The sequence below is a fragment of the Staurois parvus genome, unplaced genomic scaffold (genome assembly GCF_062004578.1).
Source record: "Staurois parvus isolate SC_StPar_1 unplaced genomic scaffold, SC_StPar_1.0 ptg000639l, whole genome shotgun sequence".
Classification (NCBI taxonomy): Eukaryota; Metazoa; Chordata; class Amphibia; order Anura; family Ranidae; genus Staurois; species Staurois parvus.
In genome coordinates, this window is record NW_028318435.1 from 4272249 (window position 1) to 4290744 (window position 18496).

Genomic DNA, 18496 nt, shown 5'->3' on the forward strand with positions numbered 1-18496 from the left:
ATTTCATAGGCATTACAGGGGGTCATAATAGTTGTTCAGCATGATTCCATTAGGTAGTGGCACATGTGGTGATTGCTATTTGGGAGTGTTAAGAAGAAGTTGCACACATGGCACCAGTTCAGATTAATGGACGCTATACATATATTTATGATTTTGTTGTCTTTTTATTTATACGTTTCATCAATGTTTATCTTGTGTTTGACGAGCTTTAATATATGGAAGCACTGCTTCATTTTGGTTTATTATGTTTTCAGTGCTGTTTCCCTGTTCACTTTCTGTTTGTCATTGTGGCCATTGTTACTGGGACAGAAAGTGAGGGAAAATCCAAAATTGCAAGTTGACCACCGAAAATGAATTGAGGGCAAATCCTTTCAATAGGGACACTTGTTCCTGTGACACACCTCCCTGCCCTTTAAGGGGTTCTTATACTGGGAGGCAGGGGTGGGGTTTATGATAACGTGACCGCTGTGATTGGCTGATTGGAAAGCTGCCAATCGCACGTATCGATTTGGAGCTTTCCGCCAGGTGCCAGTAACTGTGCCGGGAGCATGTTCTTGGCTCAGATTTGATTACATTTGGGTGCGCAATTATATTGCCTCTGTGTCAAGGCCCACCCACCAAGAGGGCGCGTATTTGCATACTCTCAGCGCAAAAGGGTTAAGAATACTTGCTCTCACTTCCTGTTTTTTGTGTACAGGTTAGAAAATGAAGAGAAATGAGAGAGACACACCCTAAAACCCAGTTCAGTTTCCTTTGCCATTCCCTACTCTATGGAACATGAAAAAGTTATGGCTTTGGATAAACTTTAACGTTAGGACAACAACTGGACAAGTCCTTGAATTCCAAAGGATCAGTGCTGCTATCTATTGGTTGCTCCAAGTTTGTACATTACAGCCCATGAAGAGTTTGAGCAAAATTCCCCCAGACAGTCTGGCAGGCCCCTTTTGGGCGTGCTCCTTATAATTAAAAAAGTATTCATACAAATTTTCTTTATTGGCCAGCAAGCAGTCTTATCACCCAAAGATATATTATGCTGCTTTTTTTCTGAACTACTTTGATAAAAGCAGGTGTTGGGTTTATTCCCTTACAGGATGGAGGCAGCCTTGTGGGAGAGGTGAATGAAGATGGGGAAATGTCTGGGAATAAGATTGCCTATGTCTATCCTGATGGACATACAGCCCTGTATGGGAAATTCATTGATGGAGAAATGCTGGAAGGAAAGCTGGCTTCTGTTGCATCTGTTGAAGAAGGATGGCCACATTTTGAAATTGTCCAGAATGGTATGTGTTTACCTAATATTCTATCTGCAAACTATTTACTTGAAATCTTGAAATTGTGAATAAGGGTCAGCTAAAAATTTCTATTGTCAGATAAAGTGTAACGGTTTACTTAACGTAACTGGATAGCATTTTTTGTAATTATGTTGACTAGATGAAATATATATTTAAAAAAAGCACCTACAAATTATAGTATAAATTTAGTTTTGTTTTTTTTTTGTTTTTTTTTTAAATACTAGTAATGGCACGATCAGCGATTTATAGAGGCACTGTGATAGTGCCAAAAAATTCTTACATATAAAATTGGATTTGGCTCAACACCTCAACCCAATTATGATTCGTGTATCAAAGAATGAGAAAATTGGTACCGACAGGTATCATTGATTTATTAATATCTTTTATTAATTGCAAATCAAGACACACTAAACATGTAAATAAACCCATTAAAAAAATTTGTAAAAAATTTGTGAAGGGTCATGTCTTCAGATCCATTGGATATCTCACAAACCACATACTATATAAGTAATTATCCTATCTTTATATTAGACCGATTGAAGATTGAATAACAATCAAAGCTGAGAGCTCTCAGAAAAAAAGGGACAGTCATAGAGAATAGACAGGGTGGCCACAAAACTAAGAGGCTTACAGCTTGTTAAGCAAATATTCCCCCTAGTCAGTCCTTCAGGCAGGTAACAGATCGATTTGTTTCTGCTCTGCAGGGAAAAGGAACAAAGCAATCGTTCTCTTTGTATAAAGCCTGTGTGGTTTGTCAACACGGAGCACTGAGCTGTGATTCCATACAGCCGATCAGCAGGGTCTGGCCATGAATCATTGGCCGGGATCTGCTGAAAAACTCCCACTATGTCAAATCACAAGGAAGTAGGCAGGTAGAGGTGGCCCAATCTATAACTGGCCTTTGCAGCAAGGAGCACATGGAAGGGCAACACATGTCAAACAACAACAAAGAAAAATTCCCAGCTCAACACCTTACATATACCCAGTGAAGGGACTAGCATTAAGTGATACACAGATATGAAACACCTTCTCCTACATAAGAAAAAACTGTGGATACACAGCCACAACTTATGTAGATCATGGATTTCTTCTTAGCTCTAGCAGCATGGGGCGGGGGTCTGTAGTCTTATGGAGTCTAGTCAATATGGAGCACAGCTTGTCATAGTGTTCTATAGCTCCATCCCTTGTCACCATTTTGACTATTGGTGTCAGGAAAAGCTGTGCAAAGAGAGTGCGCTGTCTCTTTAATTGATGATTGCAACGCACTTAAGTGCCAAAATCATAACTCATATATGAATAAAAATTTCAAATTACACAGTGCTTTTGTGCATCCAAAATATTCATATGTGCCAACTATTGTAATACAGAGCGCTATTGTACTTATACTGTAGCTGATTTGTTGAAATACAAAGTGCTATTGTGCATATAACTGATCAAAGTGCTCAAGCATCACAATACATAAACCCATCAATAAAAATCCATTATGCATGTAAGTAACAAATCCTAAACAAAGTGCTGATGTGCGTCACAGTACATGTGTTTAACAAGTCAAAAATGTCCATCACAAACTAGGACAATACTGTGAACCTTCACTTGCCTTGGCACACACCTTCTAATTAACCTGCAGATTATATGAGGTTAAAGCAGCCTATATACTTTTTTTTTTTTTTTTTTTTCGGATTCACAGCAAAATATACTTTTTTTTGGATTCACAGCAAACGTCCTCAGTTTGTAACTCTCCTCAGCACTCCTAGAGTTGACTCAGGCCAACAAGGCAATGTTTGCATCATTCAGAGATGATGACATTCACAGACTTAGATGTCAATACAGAATAAAACAGCATTGCCACCTGACCACTGGTGCGTTTCATGACGTCATGAATGGGCTCTGCCCAGCGTGTTTCTTGGCAGCCCTCGGCTTTAGGGACTGGAAGCCATTCGTGACCTCGCTTCTATATTTAATGTAAACCGCAGTATTATCGGGTGATGATGAACTAAAATACTCCATCTAATCACAGAGCACATTAAGGAATCCCACCCGTTTGCCCAATTCATAACAAAAAATAGTGGGATCCTACAGATTTTGAATTCACAGCGCCATTAAAAAAAAATTTGTTCAAATAAATGTATATTAATCCAGCCAGCTCCATCTAGTGGCCAAAAAGATCACGCCGCCCTCTAACTCTAACCATTACGGAAACAGCATGTTAATAGAATCTCATATACATAAAATGATACACACTATAATAAAAAACAAAGCAATCATGAGGCACATTTCTTCATTATGAGGATGATTAACAGGCATCACAAGTGACTCAGCTATTAATGAAACAGCTGAGATCCCACTCCATATTTAGTCCCATTGGAGCATAGGCTCTCAACTCAATGAGTTTCTAGCTGGGAGATCTCTCTGATGACATTGCTACCCCACCAATGGGGAATAAGTTTATCAATACCTATAACCCTTACCATGGAGGGATCTTTATTATGGCAATACGAAAATGTCTGGATAGGTTGTGTCCCTTTTTAAAACTGGGACAAGCTGCCAGAAGTGACTCATGTTGATATAATAGAGCAACCAGGCAGCACAGAGAAATGACACTTAAGTGCTTTGGAGAGAGGCAACTACACAGTATTGAAGGATATGCTTTTTTAAATCACATTTTTGGTCTCACTTAAAGTAACCTTTGAATGCCTGCTGAAGCCTGTTTTAACATGTCCAAACTGGAGCTGATAGGTGCTTTAAAAGCATAAGTTAAGAGGAGCTACAGCCACCCCCCCCCCCCCCCCAAAAAAAAGTCAGCAGCTACAAATTCTGTAGCTGCTGACTTTTAATTTAAGGACACTTACCTGTCCAGGGATCCAGTGATGTGCTCACCCGAGCTGATTCATCAGTCGACTTCTGGACCAGGAGACGGCATCTTAGGTAAGGGAAAGGCTTCACTGCCTGTTTCCTACTGCACATGTGCAAACCGTCCTGCAATTTTCTGGGACCTGTGATGTGTCCCAGAGGGCTGCAGGGGAAGGGGGGGGAGAGGAGGTTGTAAACGTCGCTGTGGTGATCTGACTGGAAGCGGTAGTTGGGTACCTGTCTAAACCAGGTTCCTTCTCCAAATGTGGAGAGGGGGGGGATGCAAACAAGGGGAACTTCACCCAAAAGGTGAACCATGAAGCCCACATGAGTAAGGTCTTAGTTGTAGTTTTGTGTTTGTAAAATATTTGATATAAATAGAAAAATTATTTAACATATCAGTTTAGAAAGTTGTGAACTTAAATGCAAATAAAATTAACCCCAAACCATTGTGGTGTTGCAGAACACCAATGTAACTATGTACAGAGAGGGTGTCAGAATATATATACCATGCCCCTTGGATGTTCCATTTTTAAACTGCACATCAAAAAGCTGAGTGTGTTTTGAATATCGGGGACCATTGACTATTTAGTCATTGGCATCAGAGTGTACATGGAAAACATGTACACTATATATAAAAAATACAATATAACCTAAGCACAATCACTTGCAGTATGAGAGAAAGTAGCTCAAACTGAACGTTTTACAAAAAAACAAAAATACATGTGTGAGAAACTGTTATCAAACTTCAAAATATGCCCCAGTACTGCTGCCCGCACTCTGTGTTCCCATATGTGTCAGCTAATTAATATATTAAAACTGTGCCGAGCAGTACTATACAAATGTTTTTTAAATAAAATTAAGTTATATTGTGAAACAAACATGATTCCATTTATTAATAAAATATCCAAAATGTCCATGATTTTTATTGAACGTTCTCCTATTGTAAAATATCCATGATTCTTTGCTTCCAGCAGTGCCCTTATGCTTACTGTCACCATATGGATAAATCACTGAAGCATTCTTTAACCATGTGGTGTACACAACCCTTCATTGGCACTGCAATACTCTCATCATATACTTTAACCAAATCCAGATTAGATCTCATGCGCTTTCCCTTTATATTTCAATAAGTTTATTGAAGTTTTGAACAAAACAGTATGAAGAATGCTCTATTAAGGCAAAAAAAAAAACACTGGCATATAGCAATAGGAAAAAAATCAGTGCAAATAACAGACATGCGTAGATGAACATGGGGAGAGAGGATAAGAGGTGTGTAAATCTTCCATGGTCAAGTGGCACACGAACTCCTTTTTTTTTTTTTTTAAGAACTGCTAGAACATCGGCAGCTCTGATTGTAAGCTGTTCAGCTGAACCAAGTGTGACTGAAGACATTCTCTAGCTCTTTTCTCAGCCCACATAGAGCACTTTAACAGAAACAGTGCTGTATACAGTTAAAGTAATGAAGAGCGTGTGAAAAGGAGAACCAAAGTTAGAGTGGAAAGAGTAGGGGAGCATCATGGCTGGGCTTTCCCTTTAAACAGGGAGTTGTGCTAGGAGTGTTTCCCTCTGTGCTGTCCAGATGTCCTTCAAACTACCTCCATCCTCTGCAATCCTTCAGTTACTAAACTTTAAAAGCTCAAAAAAGGGGAAATATAGTGATTTACATATAACTATAATTTAAAAAAAGTATAAAAACTCACCTTAAAAAGTGCACCATAGTTATACATTCATCAGTATAGGAAAAGTCTCACTCAAAATAGCAGTCTGCTCACTTCTGGTTAGCAACGTGATGTCATCAGCTTTTTCCAGCACGTTGTGTTAGTTACGTGACTTCGTCAGGGATTGTTGCAGAATTGAGGTTCAGTTTATAATTCAGTTTATCATTCTCAGTTTTTTGTTTGTTTTTTTGTCTTCAAGGTAAAGTTTATTCTTTTGATAAATCAACTTCATCCTGTATTTCCACTAGTCCATTGCTTCCTGACCCCTATGAATATGAAAGGTGAGTTTTTAAATACTTAAGGTAAAAGGAAAAAATGCATGTAATCTAGCCTTGGGCTTAATAACTCTTTCTGGGCCAGCTGCCTAGAGAAATTAAAGTGGAACTTCACTCTCTCAATCAACATTGACTATTTTTAATCTTTATGCTGCTAGCATTAGTAAATGGAAAATAAAGTATATCATATTTACTTGCAAAACCAGTGTAAAATGTTGTGCTGCTCAAACTACATCCACTCTAGTGAAAACAAAACCATAAACATATATAGTTAGTTCCATAGAGTGGATGTAGTTTGAGCAGCACAACACTTTACACTGGTTTTGCATTTATTGTTTGTGAAGAGCACACACTAGATGTGTTTGCAGCAGCTCAATATTTTTGTTTGTTTAATCAAGTTATCATTGTTTAATTATTGGGCAGCACACAATTTTTATTTTATTATTTTCATATTATATTGACTTGTGTTAAACTTTTTTTTTTTTTTTTTTTTTTTTTACTTCCTGGTTTCCATGCCTAGGCAAAATGATGTCACACAACCCAGGAGTCTTCAGGAGGGGAGGGTTCTCAACTCAGCCAATGACTGAGCTAAGGGCAGATGGATTCCAGGAGGTAAATGCTACATAAATCTGCCCTTACTCAAGATGGCCACTGCCAGAAATGCCAGGGGGTGTTTTTTAAAATAATTTCTCAGCAAAATAAAGCATGGAGACATCAATGGACGGGGGAGTTTGCTTTGAATACTAACAGTGTATTAAATCACATTTTTGGTTTGTGGTGCTTAGATGCTGAGCAGTTCCACTTTAATTGTAAATCTCACATGGAAAAGAATGCCAAGCTGTTCTTTTGAATAGACATAAGTTCCCTCTGATTCAATAGTGATCAATATATCCAGTGTGTGAAACACCTCTTCCTATATAGTGTTATATAGTGCTTGTTTATAGTTTTTCTCCGTTACATGGTTTTAAAACTTTTATAAAACAAAACCACTCTCATTTTAGAAACTCCTTTGTAGTGTGTGTGTGTGTGTGTGTGTGTGTGTGTACACTGCTCGAAAAAAATTAAAGGAACATTTTTTAATCAGAGTATAGCATCAAGTCATTAATCTCCTGGGATATTAATCTGGTCAGTTAAGTAGCAGAGGGGGTTGTTAGTTTCAGCTGCTTTGGTATTAATGAAATTAACAGGTGCACTAGATGGGCAACAATGAGATGACCCTCAAAACAGGAATGGTTTTACAGGTGACATTTTTTCCCTACTCTTCTGTTTTTTACTAGTTTTGCATTTGGCTAGGATCAGTGTCACTACTGGTAGGATGAGGCGATACCTGGACCCTGCAGAGGTTGCACAGGCAGTCCAACTCCTCCAGGATGGCACATCAATACGTGTCATTGCCAGAAGGTTTGCTGTGTCTCCCAGCACAGTCTCAAGAGCATGGAGGAGATTCCAGGAGACAAGCAGTTACTCTAGGAGAGAGGGTTCCTCCTGGTGCACGACAGTGCCCGGCCTTATGTGGCAAGACTATGTTGGCAGTTCCTGGAAGATGAAGGAATTGATACCATTCAATGGCCCCCACATTCGCATGACCTAGATCCAATAGAACACCTGGGATATCATGGTTAGGTCCATCCGACGCCGCCAGGTTGCACCTCAGACTGTCCGAGACTTGAAGGAAATACCCCAGGACACCATCCGTCATCTCGGTAGGAGAATGCCTGGACGTTGTCAGGCATGCATACAAGCTTTTGGGGGACATGCACACTACTGAGTACCATTTTGAATTGCTGCAATGAAATTTCAGCAAAATGGACTAGCCTGTTGCATCATTTTTTTCGCTTTGATTTTCGGGGTGTCTTTGAATTCGGTCCTCTGTAGGTTGATGATTTTCATTTCCATCAAACGATGGGGCATCCTTACAACACAATACCCAGTCCATATCAGTATAGATATCCAGCATGATATTTTTTCCCCATTGAAATCTGATGTGTTTTCAAAGTGTTCCTTTAATTTTTTTGAGTACATACATACATACATACGCATATGAAACAGAGAGCAAAAAAGTGAGCGCTTTAGATGGACAAGCAGCTGAAACACACAGGACAACCAAAAAATCCTCACTTGAATATACAATATAAAGTGCAACGCTAAAATTATAAATGTGACATAAAATATAAAAATATAAATATAAAAATAAGGTCCCAATGAAGAAAGTCCCAATAAAGGTGACCTCCGGTAACAGTGCACACTGACCAGAGGTGCACACAAAATAGTGCAATGTGGCAAAGATGGAGTTCAGGACGTAGTCATCAACATGGAAAGGGTAGATGTATTCCCTTGATCAGAGAAGATCCACACGGTGGAGATAAAAAACAGAGCAGAATAGATCCACTAGACAGCAAGGAAGGAATCACAGCTCCACCAAAGAAAGCCACCACTCCTCCACTGCACATCAACGATATCGTCCTGTCAGATGTAGTGGCCGCCGGAGCTCCACAATGCTCCGACGGCGTGACGTCAAGGCGTGCGCAGGCTCCTCCTTACGCATTACGTGCCAAGCACATCTTCAGAGAAAGAACCGGTTGAACCGGTTTGCTTCAGTTGAACTACCAGGGAAATGCTCCAGGAAAGCTCTTTTCAGGCTGAGCTAATCCAAATGACCACAGCTGATCAGAGTTGAAAGTCAAATGGCTTTGTGTGCCATTGAGAAGGTTATTTGCTACACCTGATTGAGTTTACAAATTATAAATACAGCTGGATAAAACAAAACTGTCTGCCTTCATTTTAGGCTGCAAAGCAACAAAATATGATTATTTTAAAGGTGGGTGATTCTTTGTGTGTGTGTGTGTGTGTGTGTGTGTGTGTGTTGCACTGCACTCCTCTAATGTCAAAACAGCAGTGGATTGTTGGAAGACAAATGGTGTTGAAGGTCCCCCACCCCTAATTCAAGGATGGTAGTTTCAGTTTGGTATAGATGGTGACACCTTCAGCCATGTGGATTGGGGGATTAACAGCTAGGATATACTTCTAGATATATCATGACCTGGATAAATGAAAACCTTCACAGACATGTAATGTTTTTTTTTTTTTGTTTTTTTTTCTCCATTTGAATTCAGGCCAAGGTGTCCAGAAAAAGTGACCATGACAGGGCTTGGGACAAACTTTAATACTGCTAGAGTTACTTAAAGCTGAACTCCAGGCAGATAAGAAACATAAATGAATACAGCGCTGTAATCATTAACACACGATTAAATGTATTTTTTAAATGTAAGCACTCAAATATTAGTCCTTGTTCACAAAAGCTGGAGTGTAAGAGTAAGAAGCAGACCAAAGAGCCAACTGGCTTACAAGAAACATGCTGGTAGGAGAGGAAAGCTGAATGACAGATCTCATCACAGTGTTGCTTCTCCTTTTACTGTCAAGTCACAGGCTGGAGCATGTCCAGGACAGCCTGGGCTCAGAGGAATGATGTTGACCATCAGATCAAGGACATCTAGTAGCAGAAAGAAATACTGCATAGGAAATCTGTTTTCTGGGTACATATTGCAGCAAAAGATGGTTTTCTATCCGGAACTATGTGTTATGGCATACAAAGTGCTACAACAACAGCACAAGGCATCACAGCCACTATTTGCAGTGAGATCCCTAGGGGTGGCCAAGCTATTTGGAGTTCGTTCAACCTTTTTGTAAATCCTTTAAATTTTTATTCTGGCCGACAGCAGATATCTAAAATGCCTATTTTAGAATTGCCACAGAATGTGGTAGTTCTGCGACACTTGTTAGTATTAGTTGCTTTAAAGATCAGAGAATGTAGGTAGTAATGTATCTTGGTTTTGTGCTGCCCTAGGCAAGACTAAAATTGGGTGCCCCTCTTAATTTGTCCCACCCCTTCCTGGTTAAGGTTCACACCTTCATCTGTAAACTCCGCCACTTACTCTTTAGGCTACAGCTGTACACCAGACCTCTGTACCCCTAGATAGCACCAGACCCCCCTATACCCCTGTACTCCTAGATAACATTAAACCCCCTATACCCCTAGATAACACTAGACCCCTTATACCCCCTGTACTCCTAGATAACACTAGACCCCCTGTACTCAATAGTACCCAGCTCATTATACTTCGGAAGGTAGCAAGATTTCACTTTCTGTCCTAGTCAGAGCCCCCAATTGTCAGAATCAGATCCCCCTATGGCTGAAGTCAGAACCCCATTATTAGCAGAACCAGTGTCCCATGTCTTGTGCTCTTGGTGAGTGAGTTGGTGAGGGGAGAGGTGACAGCTGAGCTAGTCTCAGCAGTTCCGGACAGTGGCCAAGCGGAGGACACCTCCAGCACCCCAACTCAGCTGAGGAGATACCAGCTCCTGGGAGAGCCCTCTGTGGCTGTTCTGAGTGGTCCTACCGTTCAGTAGATATGAATCCTCTGACCTCTGATCTGGGAGGGGGGAGGGTGCATGGGGCAACTGTCTCTGGTCTTTGCAGAATCTCAAAGATTAAGCCATGCACGTGTAAGTACACACGGCCGGTACAGTGAAACTTCTCCCCGGCGCCTGGTTCTTCTGTGTTCCTCTCCTCTGCACCTTCCCCAGTGGCAGGCTGTGGTCTATCCTCCCTGCTCCAATATATAATCCCCCTTCAGCCTTGCTTTGCCTTCGCCAGCTGTCCGGGCCCTTCTGTCTAGGGGCGGTGCTGCCACCTAGAAAAATGGCACCCAAGGCAAATGCCTTGTTTGCCTTGCGCCAAATACGCCCCTGAATGTAGGTACATGGAATAATGTAACCGGTTTAATGTTGTTCTTATTATATCATCAAATAGAGCTTTCTTTTGGTGGTATTACAACACTTGGGCTTTGGAAGGTATTACCCTCCCACTTCATGACCAGAGCATTTTTGATATTCAGCACTGAGTTACTTTAACTGGCAGTTGTGTGGTCATGCAACACTGTACACATGATATTTAGATCCCTTTTTTCACAAAAATAGCGTTTTTTTTGGTGTTATTTGATCACCACTAGGCTTTTTTTTTATTTTTTATTATATAAAATGAAAAAAGACCGAAAACTTTGAAAAAGAAACAGTATTATCTACTTTTTGTTATAAAGCATATCCAATAAAAAAAGAAAAATCTAATTTCTTCGTAAATTTAGGCCAAAATGTATTCTGCTACGTCTTTGGTAAAAAAAAAAAAAAATCAAATCCCAATAAGTGTATATGAATTTGGTTTGTGCTAAGTTAGTATCTACAAACTATGGAATTTCTGCAGCTATGACTCTCTACTGATGATGGCAGGGATCGGCGACTTTTATATTGGGACTGTGATAGTGTGGCGGGCAGCTTGGCACTAGCTGACTCTGGCTTGGAGGTCCACTAACTGACTGACACTGACATCAATAGTGACACTAATCAGTGATAATACTTTACACTGTCACTGTACTAATGACACTGGTTGGGAAGGGGTTAATCAAAGGGTTACCGATGTACCTTACAATGTGTAAAGTGTGTGTTATGTGCTGCTTTCACTAATAGTTGTGGCAAGGAGAAGAAACAGCCACATCGCTGCACTTTGCACAGAGCCCCATGTTTGTTTCCACAGGGCTCTGTGCTGTAATTGGACACTGCAGATCAGCAAGTCCCGGCCATAAATCATTGGCCGTGACCTGCTGCCAAATTTGTGCTGTAGCAAATCACAGCACAGGTGGGGGGGCGCACGCATGCACCCTATATCCAAAACCTGTACAACCACAGAACAGTCCGCAAGCAGTTAATCACCACTGGGTTTTGGGAAAACACACCCTTTTTTTCCTTTACTAAATTTAGACCAAAATATATCCTGCTATATTTCTTTGGTAAAAATAACCCAAACAAATGTACATTATTTACTCTGTGTGAAAGCTATAAAGTCTACAAACTATGGTGTGTGTGTGTGTGTATATTGATCAGTCCTAATGTTCTGACTGTCTGTCTATCTCATTTGCCCAAAAGTGGCAGGACACTACAAATACCCCCAAACTAACCTATTTTTTAGGAAAGTTTTTAGTAAGAGGCATGTGATTTTTTTTTTTTTTTTTTACAAGCTTTTGGAAAATTCATTTTTTTTTTTCTTTTTACATACTGTCACTAGAGCAGTGCAGCATCCTCATATGACTGGTGCAGCAGTGATCAGGGACACTGTTTACATACTGTGTCCGCAACTGTACAGAGTCACCAAACTGACACTGTACTGCTTTGGGAAGGTGATCAGGTTTTGTTTTCACACTATAATTGCTTTTTACAGTGATGATCACGGTTATAAGCAATCCTTTTTATGAATGGCATCCATTCATGTGTCATTGTGTACAACTGTGATAGCTGTGATTGGCCACAGCTATCACATGGTAGAGGTGCACCGTGTTTGGACCCTATACCAAGTGATCACTATGTCTAATCACAGGGATCACAATATTACACAACAAATAGTTATCAATGACAGCCATCGTGTCCAACTGACATGGGATCACTGTGATTGGTTATTATCCTGTTGGAGGACCAAAGATTTGCAATTAAGATGGAGCTACCAGGCAGTATGCGTTTTCCTTGTTTCCTTTGGACCTCATCTGTCCAAAGGAAAAAACGTATTTCAGGCCTGAAGATTACACAAACTCCCCAAACATTATATATTTTCTGAAATCAGACACCCAATAGAATAAAATAGTGGTAGATCCAATTTTTTTATGTCGCACAATATTACCGCAAAGATCATGGAAATGCAAAATTTCAGTAAAAAACAAACTAAAGTGAATTTTAGGGCAAATTAACTCAAATTACCCAGATTTTTGGTAAAATATAAAAGATGAGGATGTGCTGAGTAAGTATATACCCAACATGCCAAACCTTAGATTTGTGTGAACCTATGAAATGGTGACAAACTTCAGTACCCTATATTTTCTATAGGCGACGCTTCAAAAGCCCCTATAGGTCATCAGTTTAGTGTTTTATAGAGGAGGTCTTGTGCTGGAATTATTGCTCTCACACCTGTGTGCGGGGCAATATCTAACGTGTATCACAATCAACATTTTCATGCATAGCCGCCCCATGTGCATTTACGTTTGTACGTGTGTGTGTGTATATATATATATATATATATATATGTGGGGAGCTCAATTTTTTGGGGTGGATGTAATGTGCTTGGGCGTAACTTTATTTTTAATATTTTATAAATATGTGGGGGGGCATCGGTACATGGGGGCTGTGGAAGTAAGAGTAGCAGCGCAGCTGCCTGACTGCTTCCACCTGACAAACAGGAGTCTGCCTGTCAATATTATACACAGTCCTGTGTGCCTGTTGCACAGGGAGTAAAACATGCTGAGTTTTTTTACTGATCTGAAATGAAATGCATTGTTGTCTATGGGATATTGCACACAGCTAAGTAAAGATCAGTAATACAGCGTTAAGTACAGAGAAGCAAAACAAAAATAGAAAACTTTTCACTTGAGTGCAGTAATTTCATCCCGGCAGATTTATAAACCACAGCGCATGCCACATTGATGTACATTAAATTATGAGTTCATTTTCACTTTTAGCTTTTTGGGCTGAAGAGTCAATATCGCCTTTCTCTGGTGAGGTTTGTTCTTGGATATTTCCAGGGTTCCTTCACAATTAACCGAATCCACAGCTGTTATGTAAAAAGGGTCAGCCTACCGATGGATCTCACTCGCCAAAGGTTATGAAACAAGGGAAAGAAGAGTTCTGATAGTGTAGTATTGTTAATCCATTTTAATAAATGCAATAAAATTACATGCACATTTTGTTATAAAACAGTTTTCAGTATATATATATTACAGAGGTGCGGTATCCTAAAATGGCTCTGGAGCGCCGCTGGTTTGCAAGGATGCCCTGTAGGAGGGGCGAAACGTTTTGTTGCGATTTCCGGTTCTGGTTTGTATGAGTGGTGTCACATCTGGTGAGTGATGCGCACACAAACCAGCGGCGCTTCAGAGCCATTTTAGGATACCGCACCACTGTAAAAAATAATAAAAAATTATATATATATTATACTGCAAACTGTATCAGAACAAAATGTGAGTGTAATTTTGTTGAATTTCTTAAAATGGATTAACAATACTACACTAAGAACTTTTCTCCTTTCCCTTGGTTCATAACTTTTGGTGAGTGGGATCCATTGGTTATATTTAGTAATTTTACTCCAGTATTTATTCCTTTTAGGCCCCTTGTACACAAGCCTGATAATTTACTGATGTTTACTCAGGAACTTGTGACACCCATGCCACAATACTGGCAATGAAGAAGAATTTTACTTGTCTATACTATCTATCTATCCGCTTACACACCTTTACTTACCTCAGGTCTTTACACACAGTTTTTTGCCCCTTACACACTGGCGTCACAAATTCCTGAGTAATCATCAGTAAATTATGATGCCCATGTGCAAGAGGCCTTAACCCTTACCCGCCTAACAATCGGGACCCAGATCCCAGTCCTGGGTCACCTGATCGCTATGATAGCCTCTGATTGGCTATCGCAGTGATCAGTCACTGTGAAGCCTACCCCTATGTTTTCTCTCTTTCGCTCTCTGAATGGAGGCAAGAGATGCATTGTATCCCCCTCTCCTTGCAGAGAGAAAAATAAACATAACTGTGTGTATAAAAATAAATAAAAAATACGTAGATCAAGGTTTGATCTAGGTCAGGGTTAGGGTTTGGGTCAAGTAAGGGTCAAAGGTCAGAGTCAGTATATTTTTGAGCAGGGTTTTTTTTTGTTTTTTTTTTAAATTCATGTCAGTGTGTTTTTAGGTAGGGTAAAAAAAGCAAAATGTGCACTATTGCTTCTGGGCTTGTACTACATACCACAAGGTTATGGTAGTAGCAAAAAATATACAGCTAAATAAAAAAAAAAAAAAATTTTTTCCTGTTTTGGGCCAGTTTTCCTTTTGATAATAAAAAAACTTCAGGTGATATCCATTATCATTTGCTACCAAATGAAAGCACAATTTTTCCTGAAAAAAATGCACGGTGTAATCCTCCTAGATACACAAAGTAGTTGTGATGATACACTATATTGCCAAAAGTATTGGGACGCCTGCCTTTTACATACACGTGAACTTTAATGGCATCCCAGTCTTAGTTCATAGGGTTCAAAAGTGAGTTGGCCCACCCTTTGCAGCTATAACAGCTTCAACTCTTCTGAAAAGGCTGTCCAAAAGGTTTAGGAGTGTGTCTTTGAGAATGTTTGACCATTCTTCCAGAAATGCATTTGTGACGACAGGCTCTGATGGCGGACAAGAAGGCCTGGCTTGCAGTCTCTGCTCTGATTCATACCAAAGGTGTTCTATCAAGTTGAGGTCAGGACTCTGTGCAGGCCAGTCAAGTTCCTCACCCCAAACTCGCTCGTCCATGTCTTTATGGGCCTTGCTTTTTGCATTGGTGCGCAGTTATGTTAGAACAGGAAGGGGCCATCCCCAAGCTGTTCCCACAAAGTTGGGAGCATGAAATTGTCCAAAATGTCTTGGTATGCTGATGCCTTATGAGTTCCCTTCACTAAAACTAGGCAGCCAAGCCCAGCCCCTGAAAAACAACCCCATACCATAATCCCCCTTCCACCAAACTTTACACTTGGCACAATGCAGTCAGACAAGTACCGTTCTCCTGGCAACTGCCAAACCCAGACACGTCCATCGGATTGCCAGACAGAGAAGTGAGATTCATCACTCCAGAGAACTCCTCTCCACTGCTCTATAGTCCAGGGGCAGCGTGCTTTCATCACTGCATCCGACACTTTCTATTGTACTTGGTGGTGTAAGGCTTGGATGCAGCTGCTTGGCCATGGAAACCCATTCCATAAAGCTCTCTATGCACTGTTGTGGTAATCTGAAGGCCACACAAAGTTTGGAGGTCTTTAGCTATTGACTCTACAGACAGTTGCCGACTTCTGTGTGCTTCAGTATGCACTGACCCCGCTCTTTCATCTTACGTGGCCTACCATTTCGTATTTAGTATAACATTGTTATAGTACCACTAACAGTTTACTGTGGAATATTTAGTAGCAAGGATATTTCACAGATGGACTTATTGCACAGGTGACAACCTATCGTGGTACCACGCTTGAATCTCACTCACTGAGCTCCTGAGAGTGACCCATTGTTTCACAAATGTTTGTAGAAGCAGTCTGCATGCCTAGGTGCTTGATTTTATACACCTGTGGCCATGGAGGTTATTGGAACACCTGAATCCAGTGATTTGGAGGGGTGCCCCAATACTTTTGGCAATGTATTGTATGTACGATTTGCATTAACATGTCGAAATTGCAAAATTGTGCTAAGACATTAACATTTGTGTTACCCTTAGGCAAGAAGGGGTTAATGTTATCCTTAAATGTTACCAGCAAATTTATCCACAGCTGTATTTTGGAGAACAAAACACATGTATTGTACATTCGTGAGGTACATCTCAATTTTTAGCACATACAGATGAATCTGTGAGGAATGTTGTGTCATCTAGTGTCTAACTTTCTGGGCTTCCCTTTTTCTTTTTTTTTTTTTATATATAGAGTGTATGTAGCAGACTCACTTCTTGCTGGAGAAGGTCTCTTTGCTAAAATAGCTGTTGGCTCCAATACTGTGATGTCCTTTTACAATGGTGTTCGAATTACACATCAAGAGGTAGGCGCTCCCTGTTTAATGGTTTGGTTCATTTGTATTTATTTATTTAAAACGAGTATTTATTATACGCTAACAATTTATGCTACACTTTCAAAAGAGATTGTGTTTTTACATCACTTCCTCTCCTTGAGGTTCTTACAATCTAGTATCTATCTCACATGCAAACGCACACATACTTTGAACAAATTGGACGAGGGCCAGTTATCCTAACAGCATGTCTTTTAAGTGTGGGAGGAAACAGAAGTACCTGCAGGAAACCCATGCATACTCCATGCAGATAGTGTCATGTTTCGAATTTAAATGGAGGACCCTATAGCTGCAGGGCAGAAGTGCTAACTATTAATCCACTGTGCCGACCATTATTACTATCCTTGTTAGAGTGACTGCATATTACTTGTGGCATATTGTGTTAGTAATCACGAAAGGGAGGTGCACAGTTTTTTTTTTGTTTTTTTTAAATTTATTTTTCCTCATAATTAAAAGGCTGTGTTAACATCTCTGTTTTGCTGAAGTGTGCTCCAAAATAAATTCTGTTTTCTGTATTTTGGTGCGGTTTCCAACAAATTCACCTTTCATAATAATAATTAGTTTAAAACCACTAAAAAACAGAGTACTACAAATGCACCACATTTAAAATTCAGCTAACTGTAGCATGAACCTCCAAAACTAGAATAACGATTTTCATGAAAATATCCCTTTCTAAATGGGGATAAAGATTTTTAAAAAGTAAATGCACATGTAATGAAATGGTATAAGGTTTCTATACATTTTTCCTCTATTCAAAACTAAAAAAACACATTCATTATGTTTACTTTTTTTGTCACGTAAATGTGAAATAATAATTATGAATAGGTTGACTTTTCACCTTGAGGCCTGACTCTTAAAGAAATATCTAAACTCTTTCTGGCTTTATCACTAGGTCGATAGCAGAGATTGGTCTTTGAATGGCAATACAATTTCTTTAGATGAAGAAACTGTAATTGATGTACCAGAACCCTTCAATACGATTACTAAATATTGTGCCTCTCTAGGACACAAAGCCAACCACTCCTTCTCCCCCAACTGTATGTATGACCTGTAAGTATTGTCTCATTCACTCTGTGAATGGCCTTGTTGCCACCTTTCTCCCCATATTCTTTAAAATCATAGGAGCCACACAGAAGATTGTCAGCCGAACCTATTAGATGCAGCCACTGTTTGGGTATTCTAACAGCCACCACTGGCATCTGTCAGAATACAATGGCTGCAGTGGGAGACTTGTCTTGTAGGCTTACAAAATCTGTGTGGCTAGCTTAAGGCATATTTCTTTTCCTAGCAAAACACAGATGTGCAAATATTTAGAGCTATGTGGTTTGGAACAGTAAAAATATGACAGAATATACAAACTATGTGTTAGTTTTGCTTCTATGTTATTTCCTCTGCTTATTTTGCCAATGTGTCTTCTATGGGGCCCTGGGGACAGTGGAGAGCTCAGTCTATTTCTAAAAAAGAAAGGTAAAATTGCTGGCTCAGGGAGTTAGAAGTGCAGATCTTTCCATGCATTGATTGCACACTGATCCACTCAACCCGGCTTAGTTCCAGCTGTCCACAAGGAAGGAGCACCTATCCTCTGGTACACAGCATAGGCTCAGTACAACAGTAACCCATAAAAAAGTGAAATCTCCAAGCAGCTTTGCCTGCATCTATGGTCCAGTGGTACAACTTGTAAGT

At 40.0% G+C, this 18496-nt stretch overlaps 1 protein-coding gene across 1 annotated transcript in view; it reads left to right on the forward strand.

The window, feature by feature from the left end:
• SETD7 (SET domain containing 7, histone lysine methyltransferase) overlaps positions 1-18496 on the forward strand; it is a 70389-nt gene that overhangs the window by 34294 nt on the left and 17599 nt on the right. Inside the window, exons 4-7 of the mRNA XM_089693896.1 lie at positions 1091-1280; positions 6063-6144; positions 16675-16786; positions 17706-17863. Of these exons, the coding sequence (XP_089550022.1) occupies positions 1091-1280; positions 6063-6144; positions 16675-16786; positions 17706-17863 (542 nt within the window). The remainder of the gene's footprint in view (positions 1-1090; positions 1281-6062; positions 6145-16674; positions 16787-17705; positions 17864-18496) is intronic.